The sequence below is a fragment of the Anabrus simplex genome, chromosome 3 (genome assembly GCF_040414725.1).
Source record: "Anabrus simplex isolate iqAnaSimp1 chromosome 3, ASM4041472v1, whole genome shotgun sequence".
Taxonomy (NCBI): Eukaryota; Metazoa; Arthropoda; class Insecta; order Orthoptera; family Tettigoniidae; genus Anabrus; species Anabrus simplex.
This window is the reverse complement of record NC_090267.1, coordinates 274,212,135-274,235,751: the sequence shown is the minus strand read 5'-3', so window position 1 is coordinate 274,235,751 and position 23,617 is coordinate 274,212,135. Positions and strand designations below refer to the sequence as shown.

Genomic DNA, 23,617 nt, shown 5'->3' with positions numbered 1-23,617 from the left:
CTGAATTTACCACATCATGACAAACTGCGACGCTTGCAGCAGATACTGGTGAACAATTGTAGACATTCTATCTTGCGTGAGTCCTTCGTACAGCTCCTTAGATGGTTGGAAGATGTCCCCTTCGACGTCGTGCTGATCAGGTACGCCCAACGTTCCTGGATCGATTCCCGATGTCGTGCCGGCTTCAGCTCCCGTTGTGGCTCCCTCGCAATGATGATGTAGAAGCTCGTTCTGGCTTGATGCAGGGGTAATTCCTCGCAGATTCAGTAGTACTAGTTGTATGTGCAGCTCGAAGACAAAACGTTGTTCGCGGTGCCGACTTGTAGCATGACGACTTCGTTCAAGCAGCCTTACGGTCAAAGAATGAGGCTGATGTGCCAGGCGGCCTTGCATTTATAATCAGGTTAGCGTAGCCACGCCGCTTGATCGCGTGCAGGATACGCGCGCCTGTGACTCAAAGTTTTCCTGCACAAAGCACGTCAAGTACCCTACTTAATGAATGCATTTATGATTGCAGCCCTAATGCATATCAAAATTAAGCAGAAATTATGCAGGTTGCAATTCTTGTATCAGATCCAATGCATCTCTTCCGTAACCAAAGATATTAATTTAATTCTTTCTTCCCTCCGAAGGTTAGTTTTGCCGGGATCCGGGAAGCGTCCCCAATCTTCATTAAGAGGCTTGGCTTGGGACATAACTCCCTTTAATGAGGTTCTGGAGATTTTCATAATGACGCTCTAGCTCTCTTCACACGAGAACGCTTCTTCTGGAATCTTTTATGACATAGACTATAAGACAATGACTTCATGGGTGGTCTCATGTAATCCCAATATCCAATACTAAAATCTATACTATTGGTCCATGAACAGAATGGTTCACTATCATAGTGTAAGAAATATGTTAAGGGACAAAGATGTGCCAATGGAAGCAAAGGATACTATGTACAAGATGTATTACATACCCATAACAACTTACGGAGCAGAAACTTGGACAATGACAAAGAAGGATGAGAGTCGAATACAGGCAGCCGAAATGAAATTCTTGAGGAGTATGATACAGAAGAGTAGAAGAGACAAAATAAGGAATGAGAAAATCCGGGAAGAAATTGGAGTGGAAAAAATGAATGATAGAATAGAGAAGAGCCGACTAAGATGGTTTGGGCACATAAAGCGAATGAGCGACGAAAGAATGCTAAAAAAGGTGATGGAAATGCAAATCCAAGGAAGGAGAGGCCGTGGACGACCACGATTGAGATGGAAGGATACCATCCAACGCAGCATTATAGAAAGAAACCTGGACTGGGACACAGTGTTGGAGGAGGAGTGGTGGAAAGACCGAAGCAAGTGGAGAGGAACCATATTTGCCCCTACCCGGCTACAGCTGGATAAAGGGAAATGATGATGATGATGAACATTTCCAAACACAGTGGCCTTAGTAAATTGGAAGTGAATGAGTTTATGAAGATACTAGAATTCGTATTTAACAACAACTTTTTTCCGTTTAACGGTAAAATTTTCCAACAAAGTGGACTGGCAGTGGGAGACCCTATATCTGGTATCATGGCGGACATATACAAGGACACGATCGAACACACGAAGATAAAGGAAAAATCAGAGGCATAGATTATGGCAAAGATATATAGACGACACATTCGTTATTACTGATAAAGACATCACTAATAGTAATGAGATACTGGAAAGTTTAAACAGGATTGACCCCAACGTAAAATTTACGAAGGAAGACGAGTCTAATAAATCATTGAATTTTTGGACATAACGGTCACAAGATTAAATAACACTTTTGAATTCCGAATATACAGGAAATCAACACATGCTCCAATAACCATAAACAACTCGTCTTTACACCCCAGTTCACAAGAGCAGGTATCTTTCTATAGTTTGGTTTATAGAGCTTTGAGAATTCCACTCTCACCTCATAAATTAAAGACAGAATTAAACTACATAAAGAATCTAGCAAAATTAAATGGATTTAAAGTTGAGATGGTCAATCATCTAGTTAATAAAATTAGAAATAAGCTGTCTACAAATCTGACACCAGACAGAATTAACAAAACCAAATATGCCACATTCATGTATAATAACCAGATGATTCACCAAATTACGAATACGTTCAAGAAACACGGTATGAACATAGTCTTTAGAACTTCTAATACGAACCAAAGTATATTTTTTAATCAGGGTAAAATTAATCAGGGAAACCATCGTTACTCGAGATCAGGAGTTTATAGATTGAAATGCTCAGAATGCGGGTTTTCACATATCGGACAAACTGGGAGAAGCTTTTTTACGAGGTACATGGAGTATTTTAACGCAGAAAAACATAATAAATACTCGGCAATGAGTATACACATGAAAGAGACATGACACCATTTTACTTCCATAGAAAAAGATTTGACGATAATTAGGAGTATGGAAAAAGGTAAGCTTTTGAATGAACTGGAAAGCCTATATATATTTTTTGGATCAGAATTATAATAAGTTACTAAATACTGTTAAATCAGGTAAGAAGGGAATCCAACAGATGTTTAAGTTGTTAAATACGAAGGCTTCTACCCCTCCTCCAAATGTTAAGCATGCTCCTGTCTCTCGTAAGAATGCCCCTCCTATACCGCGAATGACGCAAAAGGGTCCGCCTACCTCCTCTCCCCTGCCAGGTTCCCCACCACCTTCTACCATTCCACAATAAACAAGGAAAATGGTAAGATCCACCTTTTCAATACTATATATTACGTGAAAATTTCTACATTTCTGTTAAAATATCACGGTACCAAAAGTTCATAAACGTGACGATTTAACAGAAATGTAGAAATTTTCACGTAATATATAGTATTGAAAAGGTGGATCTTATCATTTTCCTTGTTTATTGTGAATCATGATTCAATATGGAACCTGAAGAATGAAATTCTTAATGTTAGATTCTACCCCTCCTCCAAACATTAAGCAAGCTCCCATTACTCGTAAAAGAGCCCCTCCTATACCGGCAATGACGCAAAAAGATTTGCCCATCTCCTCTCCCACTCCAGGTTCCCGACCACCTCATCACACAAATACAATACTAAGAGCCGCACTGGTAGACAAGTTAACAACTCTGGATCAGTAGGACGTACCTAACATCTTAATAATAACAAGTTCCCATTTAAGTGTTGGTCAGTTAGGAAATTCATCCACATTTTTTAATATTAAATTCCCCTTTTTCCTTTACAGATCCCACTATCTGTATAAATTGGTCGGAGGTCAAGTACGACGTTATATATCTCGCATTCAATTGGATTCCACATTTGACTCCTGCACATATTCTGCGTCCTGTCTGTTATGTTTTAAAGCATTATCGATTATTGTGTTTTTACAATTCATCACGTGGGCAATCTATTTTAATACACACATTCTGGATACACCACATCACATAAGTTTCATTTCAGTTTTGTTTTTCCGTAAGACTGGTGTTCACCTTGGTGCTGTTTTATAGAAAAACATTTACTACTGTTCTTAAGACGAAGATTCAATATTAGTTTCAGACACTAGGTTTTGAATTGACAATGTGATAATTTTAATTATTCATGTTATCACGTTTTTAAGAAGTGCTTTAATGTTGTTGTTTTTTTAGACGTAATGTAAGTTGGTTTTTAGACTATTGTAATTTTAATATTGACTATTGACTTTTTAATATGTTTACGACTGTTCAAGAACATCATTTTTTGATTAAAATTTGTGCTGAAGATGCTCATTAAATGAGCAAAACATGTCCCTTAGAAAAATTAATTGTATGAAATTGTAAACACCAAAAGGTGGATTGTATTGAACAGGTGGGCAAGAAATAACTTCCTATTATAATTGCTGTGAACATACCACTTAGTCGAGCAGCTCGTCTCCTTTCTCCCAAGTCTTCCCAGCCCAAACTTTGCAACATTTTTGTAACGCTAATCTTTTGTCAGAAATCACCCAGAACAAATCAAGCTGCTTTTCTTAGGATTTTTTCCAGTTCTTGAATCAAGTAATCCTGGTGAGGGTCCCATACACTGGAACTATACTCTAGTTGGGGTCTTACTGGAGAATTATAAGCCCTCTCCTTTACATCCTTACTACAACCCCTAAATACCCTCATAACCATGTGCAGAGATCTGTACCCTTTATTTACAGTCATATTTATGTGACTTACCCCAATGAAGATCTTTCCTTATATTAAGACCTAGGTACTTGCAATGATCCCCAAAGGGAACTTTCACCCCATCAACACAGTAAATAAAACTGAGAGGACTCTTCCTATTTGTGAAACTCACAACCTGACTTTTAACTCCGTTTATCATCATACCATTGCCTACTGTCCATCTCACATCAATATAGACGCCGTTTTGCAGTTGCTCACAATCTTGTAACTTATTTATTACTCTGTACAGCATAACATCATCTGCAAAAAGCCTTATCTCTGATTCCACTTCTTTACACATAGCATTGATATATATAAGAAAACATAAAGGTCCGATAATACTGCCTTGAGGAATTCCCCTCTTAATTAATACAAGGACAGATAAAGTTTTGCCTACTCTAATTATCTGAGTTCTATTTTCTAGAAACGTAGCCACCCATTCAGTCACTCATTTGTCAAGTCCAATTGCACTGACTTTTGCCAGTAGTCTCCCATGATCTACCCTATCAAATGCCTTACATAGGTCAAATAGAGGATTGTGGAACCGTTTAGTAAATTCAGAGGCTTGCAGACTGAACGCTGAAAGGCATAACAGTCTATAATGATAATGTATGTATGTATGTACCTAAAATAAGCATACAATATTAATGGGTGTAGCGCAAACCAGCAACCTTATGGAGAAACCACCCCTGTTATGTGCAACCTTTTCTTTTTACTATTGAGGCCATGTAGTATGAGCAATTATGCCCCTGTTTATTCTGTAACTGTTTCTTCGTTTTGGTTCCCTTTAGGAACAGTGATCAATCTTATTGTGGAGCAAATGATAAGCCCAGTATGGGGCAACCGTGTATGAAGACTCTAATGTGAGATCACCCGATGGGTTGCCAAGCGTAACTTAAGTGTATCAAAACAAATTAATTGCCTCTCTGAGGCTAGACTATGGCATTTTGGAGCTCAGACTCCTGTGAGTGTACCTGCTCGGAGCAAATCTTGCTCTTGTAAAATACTGTACCTGTCAAAAAAGAATGCGCTTCTCTATGTAAATTAACAACTTGGTAATTATCTCTAGTTTTTGTACCTGATTTACGGACTTCTAAGTCCCCGATATTGTTAGAGCTGTCAAGCTCATTAATAACCTGTTCTATTGTTTAATATTCATTCAGTTTCTCTATCTCTCAATTTAAAAAAAGAAAAGAAATGAAATTTCCAAATATGTTAAATGCTGCTGTAAGTAATTCCTTGTCCAGTCATTCAACCCAGGTGCTTCCTATTCCTCTGTAAGCCACGGAAACTCCGTAACATATATGCTGACTAGTTTGTCTTTAATAGCGTTCGAAAGGTACCAGCTGTGCCTCTTCAACATCTGGAATGGACCTTCGTATACTAGTTCCAAGGGTTTCTTGTCTCAATCAAATCTGACGAACACAAGAGTGCAGGTATGAAGATCCTTGTGAACAAAGGTGCTTCTTGCAGTTTTACGCTGTGTCTTGATTGGTTTCAGCATATTCATGCACTTTTGTCATTTCTGTACAAAACTTTCTGGATCTGCTTTCGTCTTAACATAATCCCAGTAACATTGCTGGGAGAGTATCTGTCCATTTTAGTGGGTTATGAGCCTTGTTGCAGTTTTCACGGTTGAATGCTGAAGTTCTATCTTCCCATTACATTATGGATGGTATGGAGTGGTATGCTGAAGGTGAACTCCACACAGTGCAGTCATTTTCTAGAATAATGATGTTTAGAATTGTCTTCCTTGGTCAATTACAAGATAGACTGGAACTCCAAACCCTGTGATCCAGTTATTATAAATTCCTTTGGCAACAGTTTCTGCAGTCATCTCTTGCATGGGAATTTCTTCCATCCAGTTGGTGAATCTGTTGATGACTGTTAGACAGTACGAAAAACCATCAGATGGTGGTAACCGTCCAACAATATCAATGTGGACTGTGCTAAATCACTCTTCTTGTACCTCGAATGTCCCACTCCGTGATTTAGAATGGCTTGTGACCTTGTTCTTTTTGACACCCAACACCCGAGTCCATTTTTGCATACGGTATCATTTTGAATTCCTGGCCAAACATATTTAGATGTCATTTACTTGATAGTTGACTTAACACCACGGTGAATTATGTTGTAAATCTAGAGGAAAAATCTTCAATAACATTGTAGAATAAACGGTTTAATGTTATCGGTTGACATGTCACACCATCATTGCTTTCCAGAAGGCAACTGATAAGTTTTAAAATTAAGTGATTGAGTATTCTCACGCATATTTCTTAATTCCTCATCCTTCACTCGTATTTTGGCTATTTTGTCATAATCAATAACTGTGATGCTTTCAATTCCTGATAAATTATCAGCAACTGCTTTGTCCTTGCCATTGATATGACAGATGTTATTTGTAAATTCCGAAATGTATTGTAGATGCCTCTCTTGCCTTGGTGAAGACTTGTCGTTCTTTTGCTTAAAAAGCAACAGCTTATGGTCTGTGAAAGTCAAAAAGTCTCTTCCCTCAAGAAAATGCTTAAAATCTTTTACTGATGGATAGCATCCCATTAGTTCTCTATCATATGTACACACACGCACATTAATAGTGTCCCAACATAAACAATCAACACTGAGCCATTCCAGTACTGAAAAGGAGGGGAGAGAGTGAAGGGGTAGTGTTGAAGGTCACTCCAGTACCAAAAAGGAGGAGAAGGGAGTGAACAGGTAGTGCTGAATACACAGTGTGTGTATTCCGTAGTGGCCTACATTTCGTTATAATGTAACATCGTAAGATGGCTCCTATCTTATCACAGGTAAATCGAGGCCGTATTATTGGCATGTGGGAGGCTCACATGGTCCCCTAAGCAATAGCTCAAGCAATACCATGCAGTCTTAAAACAGTTTGGAGATGGGTAGAAATATGGCAAGAACAAAGGTGAAGAAGGATTAGTAGATCATAGGACACATAACAAGGCTCCTAGAAGAAGTACTCCGGAACAGGGTGCTGGAATCGTTCAAACTATGGATAATTCTCCGTTAGCAACTATCAATAATGCGATTTCCGCATTGGAATTGCCAGTAAGCCGAACTACCATGAGTTGTTGACTCCACGTGGCAGGTATTTACAATCGCCGAGCTGCAAAAAAAGGGGCGACTTCTTCCTATCCACAGAGAACTTTGCGTAGGCTTCGCCCTATAAGAAAGTGTTACTCCATGACAGGAATGGAAAATTATAATTTGGTTGGATGAAAAGGTATTTTTCTCCAATCCAGGTAAACGGCTGAAGTGCTGGTGTCCAGTTGGAAAGCATTATGAAGAGCCCTTTGTCCAGGTAACTAATCAGTTTGGTCACGTCACATGTGGCGTATTGGGGTGGATAAGTGGTGCTGGTCCAGGAGAGTTGAAAGGAGGTCACTCCACATATGACTGCTTGTGAAAATGTGGACATTTTAGAAGGTGCCGTTCTTCCTAGTTCTTCCCATAGAGGAAGTTACCATTATCAGGTTTGTGCAGGATAACTGCTCTGTTCACACTGCACATGTAACCGAAGCATTCTTCATACAGCATTCTGACGTTCACATGCTTGACTGGCCTTCCATGTCGGCTGACTTAAATATAATAGAACATGTTTAGGCACGAATGGTAAACATGTAGGTTCCAGGTCAGGAGAGGACAAGAGCGGCTCTGTTAATGCACTGCCATCAAGTTTGGGCGAATCTAAGGATTGAACCAGATTATTTCCAACATCTAATAGATTCCATACCCAAGCGGCTAGAACAAGTGATAAACAGGAATGGGGCATGGACCGATTATTAATTCTGGGAGGGAGGAGGAACACGTTACTTACAATTGTTGTAAAGTCAGTATTTGACATAACTCTTTTGTTATTTAATACCGATTTCACAATTCGTTTTGAGTTAATTTCCATTTTTGTTTTCTTGAAATTATGTATCTATAGACAGTGCATTATATTTATTATTTTACCGTATGTTTATTTTATTTATATATTTTCGAGGAAGATGTGATACGTTCATATTTTTGATAAAGTATTTCTGTAAAAATGTGTTAATTTTATAATAATTAGTTATGTTGAGATGTTGCAATAATAGAATTTTTGTTGTATATTTTAAGACACAACTTTGTATTTTATGGAAATTGAATTTGAATGACATTAAATTATTTTCAGATGTATTTTCTTATTGCTCAAGAAGTAAACTGTATCTTCAGTTATTTTTATAAAGAAATGCTTACACAGTTATACATCAATATCTCTCTTTTTTTTTTTTTGCAATTGGCTTTATGTTGCACTGACACAGATAGGTCTTACGACGACAACAGGACAGGAAAGGGCTAGGACTGGGAAGGAAGCGACCGTGGCCTTAATTATGGTACAACCCCAGCATTTGCCAGGTGTGAAAATGGGAAATCATGGAAAACCATCTTCAGGGCTGCCGACAGTGGGGTTCAAACCCACTATCTCCCGAATACTGGATACTGGCTGCGATTGCAGCTATCGAGCTCAGTACATCAATATCTTATTTTAGCATATTAATTTTCAGTTTATAGAATTTATCGTAATTCTATAACTGAGGTGGTAAATTATGATGATATAATTTCAGTAAAGTCCAGAACAATATAACGCAGCTACCAAATATTCCTAACTAGTATAAAATACTTTTCCATTAAAAACCTCCTTTCGTCTTGATACTGTAATTATCAGAGTAGGTTACCTAATGCTGTACTTCAATACATCCGCCACTGTGCCCATTTCAATCACAACAAAGTCTTGTAGCGGGCTGTCTATATGCAGCAATGCGTTGAGCAAGAAGGTGGGTCATTGTGTCTTCGGCACTACCCCTTCACTCCCTTCCCTCTTGTTTTGTACCGGAGTGGCCTTCCACACTACCCTTTCACTCTCTCCCCTAATTTTCAGTACTGGAGTGGGGCAGTGTTGATTGTTTATGTCGGGACACGATTAATGTGCACATGTGTACAATAACCTTTCTAAGCATCACTCAATTTCTTGGAATGAAAATCTATGGGTTTCCATAAATTCTCTTCATACTGCAGAAGAACATTCCAATTGCACTTGCATCTATCACCAGTGCTAGTTGATAGTTAGGGTTTGGGAAAGTATACAGTGCTGCTTTTGCCAAATCCTGCTTGCATTTCTCAAACTTCACCTGTGCTTCTGGTGTCCAGCTGATTTCTGTCTTTCTTCCTTGCATCCTTGAGATGAAATGAAATGTCGTATGGCTTTTAGTGCCGGGATATCCCAGGACGGGTTTGGCTCGCCAGTTGCAGGTCTTTCTATTTGACTCCCGTAGGCGACCTGCGCGTCGTGATGAGGATGAAATGACGATGAAGACAACACATACACCCAGGTCCCGTGCCATTGGAATTAACCAATTAAGGTTAAAATCCCCGACCCGGCCGGGAATCGAACCCAGGACCCTCTGAACCAAAGGCCAGTATGCTGACCGTTCAGCCAATGAGCCGGACATCCTTGAGATAGCCATGCAAGACTGCTTGGGTCTCTGCTGCATCTCTCGAGTATTGCCGGTAAAAATTTAACATACCAAGAAAAGGACGTAGATCGTGAACCGTTTCTGGAAGTTTGCACTCCGTTATCACCCTTACTTTATCAGGCTGAGTTTGGATCACGTCAGAGTCACTAAAAATTGTAAGGAATTACAACTTAATAACAAAACCGCCGGATATCAGTTACGAATTTACACTTATTCCTTTTAAATATAATTTCCACATAAATGAACAACTTTTATGCTCCTTGTTCAAAACCACAGATCACTGTCTCATATCGAGGAACAATCGACTGTTGTCAGGGCAAAATAATCATGGAGTAAAAATATACACATAACATGTGGTTCCTTACAAAGGTATCAGCCAAAGAAAGACAAGGGCCATGAAGGATGTGGAAATGAAAGACTCCCTAGGCCTCGCAATCTAATACCGTCGGGGTCAGAAAAGAACAAGAGTTGACCAAGGGAGGTACAATAGGATAGATGAAAGTGAGAAGCCTGGCACACGGGGCCCTTAGCTGAGTCCTGGCATTGCTTCCACTTATTTGTGCGAGGCTCCTCACTTTCATCTATCCTATCCGACCTTCCTTGGTCAACTCTTTTTCTTTCTGACCCCGACGGTATAAGAGCACTCGAGGCCTAGGGAGTCTTTCATTTTCACGCCCTTCATGGCCCTTGTCTTAGTTTGATCGATACCTTCATTTTCTGAAGTGAACAAAATGTGATCAGAAGGAAAGCGTGGACTAAATCTTTGAAACGAATCACAAAAGATGAAAAACCGGGGACACCTACGAACAATTCCAGTATTTACATCTGTCATTTTGCAAAATAAATGCTTTGAAGTCGTATGAGGCGGCTAAAAGGGGCTCCAAGGGCTCTGAACTTTGGAGCGTGGCTTGGCGACCATGGGGCCCTTAGCTGAGTCCTGGCATTGCTTCCACTTACTTGTGCGAGCATCCTCACTTTCATCTATCCTCTTCGACCTCCCTTGGTCAACTCTTGTTCTTTTCGACCCCGATGCTATTAGAGCACTCGAGGCCTAGGGAGTCTTTCATTTTCACGCTCTTCGTGGCCCTTGTCTTCCTTTGGCCGATATCTTCATTTTCAAAGTGTCGGATCCCTTTCGTTTTCTCTCTGTGATTAGTGTTATATACAGGATGGTTGCCTAGTTTTACTTCCTCTTAAAACAATAATCACCGCCTCCACCACCACCCCTCTGTTCTCGATCACACATTGGTTTTTACCACTGTTGCAAATACGTAGTTTTGGAAGCGTCTCTCCTACTGTTTACAAATGAACACAAGGCAGCAATGAGCTTGCAAAACAAAAATTCTTCTTCTCCTAGTACCGCACCTTTCTGACAAGCCTGCCTTACATAGGCAGTTCCCAGATACCAGACATCTATCCGAGTCAGCCTGCAAAATATTTTTATACAGAAAATTTGTAATATCTTTGAAGAGTACTGAATTTTGAAATTCGAGAATGAGACTGCACAGAAAAAAGGCACAACAAATCTTGTTCCTCAATTCCAACCTTCGAGTGTAGAAAAGGGTTCTTTCATTGTCTTGTGTCAGTCTACATACTGCAACGTCCAAACCTACCAACATCCTACATTTGCAGTTCTAGTTTCTCAGGTGTATATTTCAATGTATTTTATACTTGCTACTAAGTATGTGATAATCAATGTTTATATTCTGAGCGTTTCATATTTATTACATTATTATTCTATAAAATCATGTTTGATTGTATATTCATTCCCCTATGCTTCAGTTATTAATATTACGAAGAAGGCATTTGCACAATGTACATAAGCTTGTAAATAATGTTCTCACTAGTCTCTGGTACAAAACTCTATTATGGGCACTTGTCTTTTCTCGCACATCATGATGACCACAATGTTTGTTGCCCAGTTCATCTGGGTTGTGGTCTTGTTGTAGCAGCAGCACCTTTGCTGTTGTCCTACTGGTTTTGTGAAGCTAGGTATTGTTTTGCAAGAACTATTTCAGTGACTGCTTTTGTCATCTTGAAGAATATACAATAATTTTTGCATCCATTTTATCCACGATCACGGGAATAAGATCTGCGGCCGTGAAAGCCATTTTTGAAATTGTAGCTCCATGGGGAGTACACATTTTGTAAACGTAAAATTCACTTCTCCTTTAGCAGGTTAGCAATCCCTATTTGCTAACACGGCGGGACCACGCAGTTGGTCTGCCACTACTAAGCAGAGTACTGGAGGGGCGTGCCAACCCAGCTGATGAGCCCAAATGGCACGTCTGGGCAAAACTCTGCAAATGCACACGGCCTAACCACCCAAAAACTGGTTCTATTTCCGTGATCGTAAGGTTAAGATTGTTTCTGTAACAAACCTCAAGGTTGAGTATCAGCCTCTGTTGTATGTTGTACTTGTGTGACGTTATATTGTATGATTAACACTTGCCATAAAAGTTAGTCATTTTATTCTTAAACCTATATTTAAGTACTGTAAGCAATTGGTATCCCGGAGACACGACACAGGTAAATTACATTCCGTTTGTTCGTTTATTGCACATCATGTTAACAACCTTTTCCCTACGCATTATTAAAACTTTAAAATTATAAAGGTGAATATTATTTTCCCCACTTATAATGTCCCAAATCTTCCAAAAAAATACTACCCGACCTAGTCATCATAACAACTATGGTATAGTATTTCCAATTCCATACTGGCCACCCGCGACCAAAGAGTGACAGTGCCAATAATCATATGCTCATGCTACCTGTGATAGAATCACCGATAAAAGTCACAGATATTTTTGTGTCACAGGTATACCTGTCACCGATATTCTAAAATATTGGTTAAGTTCATCTCTACTCACGGCTGCCCCAGCCGTCGGCTGTCCTGAGAATGTTTTTCTGTGGTTTTCCATTCTCCTGCACTAAGGCGAATGCCAGGACAGTTCCTAGTATAGGCCACTTCCGTCTAGCGACTGACACTCAGGAGCTGTCATCGGCTAAATTCACTGTCACTCAGCCGAATGCTTTGTGTTGTTGTAAGTCCCGCTCACCTTTGATTCCTTGAGAATCTTGGAATGAAATGTTTAATATTAAGCTAGTGTATTACTGAATTCTAAAAGTCATGTATAACTTTGTGTGCCCAGTATGTTCTACCGGTACATTCTTTAATTATAGACAAGACTTTCTTTCCAGGAGATCCCGCGTAAAATGATGCTTTCTCTCAATCTGTAATCTGTAGCTTGCGTTAGTCAAATGAAGTTTATTAAAATGAGGACTTGAGTTGTTTCTTTGAGAATTTTGGAGTTAAATTATTAATTAAGCTAGTGTATAATTTATTTCTAAACTAGTCATGAATAACTTGGTGTTATTATCGTTCTCCTGTCATTGAAGACTTTTTGGAGAAGACTCGTTCACAGGGTACCGAAGTAGATGAAACACACAAAATTTCTTCAGCTATTTCACTCAAGAAGGGAAACTGAACTTTGTGTCCATACCACCATTTTAATGCATCTTCAGTTCTATTTAGAATATCACATTGTAAGTATCTCTGGACTTCAATAATTGACCTGGATGTAGGAGTCCCTTGTGGAAGTGCTCGTGAAAGACATTTGTCTATTAGTGACTATGGTGCAAATTCGTCTCTGTTCTCAACAGTGGGATTTTGGGGTTTATCACCTTCCAGAGACCTAATTCTCGAAGCTATCAAATTCTGTAGCTTCCTTTTACAGTTTTCCAATGCTTTGAGCTTTTGGAAAGCACAGTTTTTAAATCTTGGATCAAGAAAGGTACATAAACTAAGAGTGTTGCTCTTCAACATGGCCAAATCTCTCCTCAAGCTCCGAGCTCAATGTCTGTATGATATTTTCTGACAAGTCAGTAAAACTTTCATTACTAAATTTTTCATAAACTGACTGTAGCCCATTAGCCAAACTTATGACAAGTGATCCAGATATGTACTTTTCACCACTAGCTGATTTTGTCACAATTTCAAGGGGCTTTAATATTTTACACATTTCATGGATAACTTTCCACTTGTGGGAGTTCAGAACTGGTAGATCTTTGTCAATGAGTGCTGTGGTGCTTTTGATGGCATCTTCTAACTCACAAAACCTTTCTAACATGTAGTGTGGAGTTCCATCTTGTTGGTACATCAAGAATTAACTTTCTTACTTGAGACTCCACTGTTTCTCTGGAAATTCAGTAATTTTTCAGTTGCTTGAAAACCCTTTCAAAAATTTCACTATTACTTTTATGGATGAAGCTGTACGCATAAACCAGCTTTGGTGGTGGGGTCATGTGAGGCGAATGGAGGAGGATAGGTTACCTACGAGAATAATGGACTCTGTTATGGAGGGTAAGAGAAGTAGAGGGAGACCAAGACGACGATGGTTAGACTCAGTTTCTAACGATTTAAAGATAAGAGGTATAGAACTAAATGAGGCCACAAAACTAGTTGCAAATCGAGGATTGTGGCGACGTTTAGTAAATTCTCAGAGGCTTGCAGACTGAACGCTGAAAGGCATAACAGTCTATAATGATAATGTATGTATGTATGTATGTATGTATGTATGTATGTATGTATGTATGTATGTATGTATGTACTTTTATTTTGTTCAGGAGCCCATCGATTAGATGGATAGCCTTTGTGACAATAATATCCAGCTGGTGAGCAAAACAGCCGAAATGCTTCCAGTGAAGGAGATCTGTAATAGCTCTTTTGATGTTGGCTGCATTGTCTGACACTGCAAGCACTATTTTATTTTCCAATTTGTATTCCTTCATAATCCTTCGTAATTCCTGTGATAAATTCTCATTTGTACGACTTCCTTCTAAAACACAACATTCTAAGAGGACAAATTTTAGCTCAAAACTGCCAGTCAAGAAATGACAGGTAATGGCCAAAAAACTTTTGTTTATGGAAGTCCAAAATCAGTCGTAATACACACCTTCTTAACAGCTTCCATCATATTTTTTATCTTATTCAGACACTGTTCATGTAACGCAAGTATCAAATTTTTTGAACTTGTCCATCGATTTGGTAGTACATATCCTGGATTAAGTGCTGTGACAAATGCCTTAAAACTCTTGTTTTCAACTATCTGAAAAGGCTGAAGGTCATATACTACCATTTGAGTAAGTGGTTCATCTAGATTTTTTTTTTTTTAAGGTCACTTTTCTCGGTATGTATGTTGCAACTGAACTTTGACATAACCACAGCTGAACCTCACAGACTTCTTGCACTTCTGTCGAAGCTGTGCTGGATGACGGAGTAGGTACTGCTGAAGCTGTGCTGGTTGACAGAGTATGTACTGTTGAAGCTGTACTGGTTCATGGAGTGTGAGTAGCGACTGCTGGGCTCAATGACAGTGGCTGACTAAAAATAATGAAAAATAGATTACCCATGTCATGGCATTATTGGTATGTAATTAGCCTCATTTAATTTAATGTAACATAATGAATGTAATATAATTACCTCATCCTGTCTTACAGTACTGGTACTGGATCTGTTGACTTCTGCTGTTCTATATGGATAAGATATAGCTGGATGTTCTCTTTGTATATGTTTTGTTAAATTAGTAACAGATGTTCGGTAAGACAGTTTCTGGCTGCAGATATCACACTTGGCATATTGTCAATAGCCGTGAAAAAACTCCACACAGGACCATTACGTTGTCTCTTACTAAACATATTTATCTATTTATTATTAGTAATCTATCTATCTATGTGTTATTATATTTATCTAGTATAAAGAATTAATTAAAATTATTCACTACATGACGCACTTGTTAATAAAACAACACTGATTTACTGAGAGACCAACCACATAAAAAGAGGAATGGAAATGATGATTCCCTTGATCTGTGAGGCAACTGGGGAATTTTTGCTAGTCACAATTTTTTTAAAACTCAATGTGAACTAAATTGAACATTAATAAAAAGTTATTTAATAGAGAGTTTCTATTCTATAAATATATTCATGAACCATAGGTTTCAGTATTTAAGGTACTTAGGTAGAAGAAATCGAACGTACATACCCTTTTCTCATTTAAAAACGCCGCCTTGTTTTCTGTATTTAAAAAATACAATCACGCTATCTCTCGGGTAAACCCCTGAAACAGAAGCTCGCTTTACTCAGGAACCGGTAGTTACTAGTTATAACCTAGGTAGCGCTGGTTTCACATAGGTACAGCTTATAAGATACCTGTGAACGTGATTCAAGTACATGACGTAAACGATATTTTGTCACAGCATATCTGATATATCGGTGACAAAGTAGCAGGCTGTGATTTATCTTACCATCTCTAGCCGTGAAGTCCAGCCCTGTCCCGTCTGCCGAATGCAGAGGCGTAGAGCCACGATACAGCCGTGGCCATCCCTCTTCTGCTCGGTCGGCCGATCACAGTGCAGAGCTGTTGGACCACGGACCAGCCGTGGCCACTTATAGGCCGAGACCCACTCTGCATCTACCGACCTCATCATGTATTAATATTTGGTCTTGTATAATCCTTGCACTGTGCAACGTGGTAATGCTAGAGTCAAAACGACTAGCGGTACAAGAAAGAATAAAGAAATAATGAATGAAAGGCCTAATTCATTTCATGTACTTACCAGTATCTTTGCCATCTGAAAGGTTAATATCCTGACAGTACATGTGACCAGTCTCTAACAACCTAGTACAAGCAATTCCAGGGAGTTGAACTGTGGCAAGTGACCGATGCATTATTATTCATTAGTCAATGAAACAGGACCAACTAAAACTCAATCTGTGACAATGAAACTCCAGAATCACCAGCATATTTTCCTCACAGTATAATACATTGTCTAATCAACAAACCTTCTCGTATCTTCGATTCTGAAAGTCTTTGTTTACAAGGGAACGAGATTCAAGTTGTCTAGTCTTTCTTTGGATGTCCCTTGAAAACAATTGAAAGTAGGAATATAATTTTCCCTCACACGATGATATTTCCCTCCGGCAATATGCTAGACATTATATTTCTTTAATTTTTAAAGAAGATTGTGATGATTCTATTCCGAAATTTCCATTACAATTCACCATCGCGGGAGATGATAAAATTCAAGTTGTTGAAGGAATGGTTCAAGTTGTGAAAGTTTGACATGTGAAACTTGGAGACACTTCCTTTCGAATTACTGATAAAATTTCAATGTCTCCGATTTCATATTGAACTTAATGTTCGTAAAAAATATTCATAGAGCTCAGTTTCAGTCATTCCTAACACGACCTTAAATCTTGCGTAACGTTGGGAAATAAACGAGAGCTAAATTTCCCTTGCTTAGGAAGCAGGAACAGACCTCTAACGAGGCCGACGTGCTGTGGGATTGTGTGTGTGTGGACCAGCTCCACTAATTTAATTGCAGGGCAAGTAAGTTATTCGTTTTATTTTACGGCTCGTACATCAGGTGAACATCTAATTATTTCTCGTTGCGATTTTGAAACATTGTTCCTATCTTCCTGTTTCATTACACCAGTAAATGAAAAGCAACAGCTGTTTCCTAAGGCATTCTGCCAGTTTTGACTTTTGTATTGTTTAAAAGTTTGTTATATGTAATAGTAAACCATATAGATGCTGTATTAATCTATTATGATATCGTAATCTTTGGTAGTATTTTTTGTACAGGGTTGTGTTGCTGTGGGTGTTTTATGTTTACTGCAACATAACCAATACACTGAATTTATTAAACCATTACCTGTATAGTTTTAGTCATTTCACGGTGACTTTCGGAAATTTGAGAGATTCCGGGATGACCCATGTTATTATAAAATTAATTTTCTTGTTTGAAAGCCGGATTTTAATTATAGAAATGACTTTCTTGTTATTTCCAGGACTGATCATTTTCCTGTCCAAGAATGCCTCGAAGTAAAGCAACTGAAGAAACTGACAAGCTCACTCGAATCGCAATTGTAACCGCCGATAAGTGTAAACCAAAGAGATGTCGCCAAGAGTGTAAAAAATCATGTCCTGTGGTACGAATGGGTAAACTCTGTATAGAAGTAACACCAAATGACAAGATTGCTATTATATCTGAAGAACTATGCATTGGTTGTGGTATATGTGTTAAGGTAAGTTCTTCTGTAACTATTTGCAAAACTTTGCGCTTCATTTCATCAAAATTTGTGGAAGTGGCAGATGAACATACACAAATTGTCTTTATTAATTTTTTTTTAAGTACTCCTGCATGCAAACAATATGGGGGTTAATGAATGGATAATATTATTAAGGTAGGCTAGTAGAATATTTGTCTGTAATTATGTGTGTATTTTTCAAGTTCTCAAAATGTTTACAAGGGAAGGCAGTTATGACCTGTATTGATGGATAAAAATATTGTGAGAGAGATCATCCCTCTTCTTAAAAGGGGAACTTGTCTCTTACCCATTAGGGCTAGTCGGTTCTAGTTTTGGACCTGCCAGGGTATTGTGCCACATCATTTCATCTCTAGAACAGTTGAGGCCTGAAAAGCAACAGTGATCTATGTCACTATGCATTTGTCTTCTAACATGTAGTATAAATTATTTATTTCCACAAGTAAATGTGCCGATGTCAGTACTGTAGGAGGAGGAGGAGCTAAGAAATAAACAAAAGACACTTGTGCCATCACTAGATGCTTGCGCTTCAAATGGTGCCTCTCGGTATTAATCTTGCAGGTCATATAGTAAAATCCTGCCAATAGAAGCCTGCCAGTAAATTCATTCAATCTGTTAAATCAGTTGCTTGAGATGTTCACCAGGATAATAAATGAAAGAATTACAAATGCATCAAGATATGTACCTACATACCAATATTCAACACCATATTTTGCGTGTGTTTTAAGGTTGCTTACAGACACATGAAAATTATACAGTGTACAGCTGTCTAAAGGTAACTTCGCACCACATGCTTTTTTCTCAGGTAAAGGAAAGTCTAAAGGAGGTAAACCAGTTTTATATTATTTGGCATAATCCCACATTTCTTGATCCATTTTTTTTTTCCATTCTTTTGTTATTTAGCCTGCTGTAGATATCAGCAACTGATTTAACTGATTAGTATTTCCTGACAGATATTTCTTTTGTACGGACTTCTGTATAGAGCAGACATACTTTTATCTTCAATCACTTTCTTTTCAAGTTCTGATTGTATAGCTTTCTGTTTTTCCATTCTGGCCTCTTGTGTCGAGGTATGAAGAAAATTTTATAATTTGGTTAGCGATTCAGTTGTGGGTACCATATTTTAGACAGTAAAAGCATATAAAAATATGTAAAATGATACCCGAAGTAGCAGAGAAGCTTCCATTATGCTTGCCAGGGACTCACCAACCCACCCCTTGAAGTACCGGTATTCTTACGTATATAGAAGAATGCCTACTGCCAGTAAATAATTAGTGAAATGCGCACAAATGTGCAAAGAGATTAACAGTTACTTGTCTTTACTGTACTCGTTGATTGATCTTGTTCTTTCTTATAACTTAAGTATGTGGTAGCGATCACACACTTCCTCACACGGAGAGCACACACACTCATCTTTCACCTCATGGAATCACTTCGTAGCACATAGCTTATGATGTTAGCCATGGTCTGTCATCCTTGTAACTACATGTCGCTGTTCGTAGTTGGCTTCTGTCCATTTCCGCTCCAACATAGTGTCTGTGGCATAGAATCCGAGCCTGATTTGGGCCCGTTTCATTCTTCTCTCTTCAAGTATCTTTGTGCTTTGTCTTGTGAATGGCAGCACTAGATTGGTTCTTAGATCCTCAATATAACATGGTTCTTTACAAAGCTCTTACACTAATCTGGACTTCGTGTTCGTAGATATACCTAAGACCCCATTCACAATGCAAACGTAACTGTAAACTTAACGACGTAACTTAACCGTAAAATTAACATAAAATTTGTGGTATTCACAATGGAGAAACGTAACTCTTGTAAAGAGTACACAGCAGCCAATCAAAACATCACCATGTTATTAGCATGGAAGTCCAGTTTTAGGCTATCTCGCAGTTATATATTTTAATATATTAAAGACACGATGGAATCAGCAGCAATGTTAGAAGGTTATCTAAGGGCAATTTCGGTAATCTACTGGAAGAAATGGCCCTCATCAGTTCGGATGAAACAAGAACTGTTTGACACTATCTTACGATTTGTGTCCCCATTTCTAATCAAAATAAGTGTAAGGTCTCCTTTGTCGACATCTTCGCCTGTCTATCACACTCCGATGAGATGTTTTGGTATGAGACCGTTTTCGTAAACTACGTAACAGTCTGTCATAATGTTAAGAAATATACAGGGAAATTGATTGTCACTCGCCCGGTCTCTAGTGCTGCGAGCTTGTATGTCCCCCATTTACCACCAGATTTCATTCCTACAGCATATTTATTATAACGTATTCTCTTTCAATACAGCGTCTTTGTAATTCTTTTTGCTTTCATCATACATGCATACAAACACGGCTTGTTTTGAAAGAGAATTACAAGTGTTTTGCAAAAGAAGTTATTATATCGCACACAAAATAAAATGTTTACATCTGCTGTGATTGGTTGGTTCTAGAACTTAACGTAAAATTAACCGCAAAAGTTTGAAGTTTGCAATCCCTTAATTTTACGGACTCGCAGTTAAGTTTGTCAGCGCATTTTGAATGGTTCCATTAGATAACATGGCCGCAAACTTATAATTTAATGTTAATTTTAAATTTACATTATGTTTGCATTGTGAATGGGGCTTAATACTCGCTTTAGAAATCTGGCCTAATATTTTAACTCTCGGCTTCATTCAAAGATCAATGGAAGGATAAAGGTTATTTTAAATGAAAAGGGGCAAACGCAAGGAGCAAGATTGTCCAAAACCATAGGAGAAACCCATGGTAGCAATAATAACAAACTCCCACCACCCCAGGAAACAGATACTGAACAAGTCAATCTCCTAGAAAAACATGAAAAAAGCTAAACACAACTAAATCTCAGCAGTGTGATTCACAAAAACTTAAAGAGAAAACTTCCGTAGGAATACACCCTAAAATCCGAAGAAAAAACTATCAGCAAGTAAAATACGACAGAAACGAAATTGTTTTGATTGATAAATTTCATTTTTATTCCATATTGATAGTCACCATAAGTCATAAATGAAAGAAATTGATCCTGAAATCTTCGTAATTCCCTCGCCTATGGTAGCATCTGATAAACCATGAGAGTGACCAACAGGGAGAATGAATGGACGGAAGCAAAGAAGGAAGCACCAAAAGTTCTCGGTTCTAAGGCTCCTGAAGGAGAATATTCTAAAAGAGATTCAGACCCTGCAATCCCTGCTTATTCTTCACTCACAAGAGGACTCAAACGGGCGAGAAGAACAAACGACAATGAGCATGTTCGGACAGAAGCTGTAAGGAGGAAAGCACCAACAATCTCAGGTTCAAAGGCTCAGTCATCATGCAACCTCAAAGCCGGATCATGAAATGCTTGGCTATATGTGGGGAAATTGCATGAAACAACAACCACAGAAATATAACAAGATATATGAAAGAGGGAGGAATCCAAGGATGCATAACATGCGAAGAGTTGACAACACCGGGTCACAATAAAGCTTTCCTGATTGGAATAGACTTTCAAGAATAGGAAAAGGCTTACGAACCATCCTTTTGGCCAAAGGACGTCATAGTGCGAAGATTTCAATTTCGCTCCTCACAACATCATGGGGTCTCGCTCAATAGAGAATCATAAAATTGGTACCAACCAAAAGCTGACCATCCTACTATGGAACATCAAAGGATTGAAAAGCGTAGCAAGGATCTCTACTGGACAAGTACTTTTCACAGATGATATAGTTATCCTAACAGAAACCTTTCTAACTGAAACCATGGAATTTCCGGGCTACTACGGATGCATGTTCTGGCAACCCAAAAGCAGGAAGACAGACCCTTTGGGGGTGTCTCTTGTCTCTATAACTAGAGCCCTGCACAGATGTGGATATCTGCTAAGTTAGTGTCTTGGCGGATGCAAACTGTATGGCAGTGCGCATAATTTCTAAATAATGAAGTTTACATTGATTTTCACTCATATATGCTCTTATTTTTGCTTGTGGTTAGGCAACCCTTGACATTGGTATAGGAGAATGGTGATATACATAAAGAGCCTTGACACCATAAAGCCGTAAATCTGACCTAACCCTAACTGGCTCCTGCCCGCAGTTAATGGAAAGAAGGAACACAAAGCTCAATACATAGGTAGTTGTCGCAAGAGAAGATCCCTCATAAATCTCTCATAAACCTTTGACTGCGGGCGATCTGGTGCCAGGTACCAGGCCTATTGTATTATATTAACAGATCTATCCATTTCAGTACCTTGGGTGTAATATATTGTAGTTAAATATTTACAATATCCATGGATAGCCATTCGCGGATGCAGATGAAGGAAGTGCGGATGCTGATAATATTTTGTATATCCACGTAAGGCTCTACAACAACAAAATTGGCAAAGTAATGAAAACGCATAGAGAGGAAAATATGGTATTGTCTCCACAACAAATATCACAATCGTAGAACTTTACATACAGCCACAGTCATCAACGGAAGATGCATTCGAGTGAGTTATTCGAGCAATCTCTCTAATCGAATCTGAAGATAATGTTATAATTGCTGGAGATTTAAATTGCAGACTAGACAAGCCAGACCATAAAAGCGAGTTAATCTTTAATCTAATGACAGAAGAAGATTTCAGGCTGGTGAACAGCAAAGGGCTTTTAACGTATTTTGCGCACAATTATGCAAGTGCCATAAATCTAGTGTTTATCAAGGGAAGATCACTAAGCTCTATATCACAAGATGGACTCTGGTCGTCTGCCAATACACCACTCGGGAAGCACATTCCCATTAAGACATACATTGAAATTAAATCAACAGTAAAGGAAACACAATACCAACACGACACCCACAGTGGCGAGAAAAATCACTGAAAACAGGATGGAGAACTTACGGAAGGCTGCGGAGGAAGCGATGCACCACCTTAAAACCAACAAACTCGATCTGACTGTGGAAACTATAGAAGACAGCATTAGGTCAGTCGCCGTCCCCTATAAGAAAAGAAATGCGAAGCCATGGTTTGACAGGGAATGCTATGAAATAAGATGCATAACACTGCAAGCCCTCCACAAAACGAGACATAGCAGAGAAACGGAGGACATTAAAAATACTCAACGAAACTAAAGAAGTTCTAAAAGATTAAAAATGGCATCATCAGGAACAAGAAGCAGAGGAGTTCTTCTCTAATGTAACTTACACAATAATCCCAAAAGATCCCACTACAAAAACTCAACGTAACCTAAAAACACTTTTAAAAGACTCTCCATTTTTATTTAATGAACATGAATACCGAAGTCTCATTAATATGAACCTCAAATTACCCTCCGTCAGATCGCTACCTAAGGTACATATAAAGGACATTCCCATTCGACCGATCATAAACAGCCAAAATAGCCCGACATATAAAACTTCACAATTCCTCCAAAAATTGCTCAAAAAACATTTTAAATTCCATAACAAACACCCTAAAATTTCAATAGAATTATGTGAAACCCTTAAAAAATTCAACTTAAAACCTAATCACATAATGTGCTCTTTCGACGTAACTAACATGTATTCAAACATTCCCGCTAAAAAAACTATAGAAATAATTTAAAAAAATATTTCCAAACATAGCAGTCTAAGCAGAATAGAAATAGAAGAACTTTTAAAAGTACTAAACTTTGTCTTACAAAACAACTATTTCACTTTCAACGATAAAATATACAAACAAGAAGGCCTGGCCATGGGAGACCCTTTGTCAGGAATCCTTGCTGAAATTTATATGGATAACCTCGAAAACAACAAAATAATAAAAAATCAGTGGATTAAATCTATGGCTACGCTATGTCGATGACACGCTAGTAATTGACAAAAATCTCAACAA

The 23,617-nt window shown here is 38.5% G+C and overlaps 2 protein-coding genes across 3 annotated transcripts in view; one reads left to right on the top strand and one right to left on the bottom strand.

Moving 5' to 3' along the window:
• Positions 1-16,441, bottom strand: part of LOC136866246 (DNA repair protein RAD51 homolog 3) — a 104,701-nt gene extending 88,260 nt beyond the window's left edge. Inside the window, exon 1 of the mRNA XM_067143042.2 lies at positions 16,298-16,441. Within this exon, the coding sequence (XP_066999143.2) occupies positions 16,298-16,409 (112 nt within the window). The 5' untranslated portion in view covers positions 16,410-16,441. The remainder of the gene's footprint in view (positions 1-16,297) is intronic.
• A 492-nt stretch (positions 16,442-16,933) lies between these two features.
• pix (ATP-binding cassette sub-family E member 1 pix) overlaps positions 16,934-23,617 on the top strand; it is a 148,672-nt gene continuing 141,988 nt past the window's right edge. The window contains exons 1-2 of one of the 2 annotated variants that reach the window (XM_067143039.2): positions 16,934-17,070; positions 17,532-17,768. In XM_067143039.2, coding sequence (XP_066999140.1) covers positions 17,556-17,768 — 213 coding nt within the window. In that variant the 5' untranslated portion in view covers positions 16,934-17,070; positions 17,532-17,555. The remainder of the gene's footprint in view (positions 17,071-17,531; positions 17,769-23,617) is intronic. The other variant, XM_067143040.2, reaches the window with a different exon arrangement.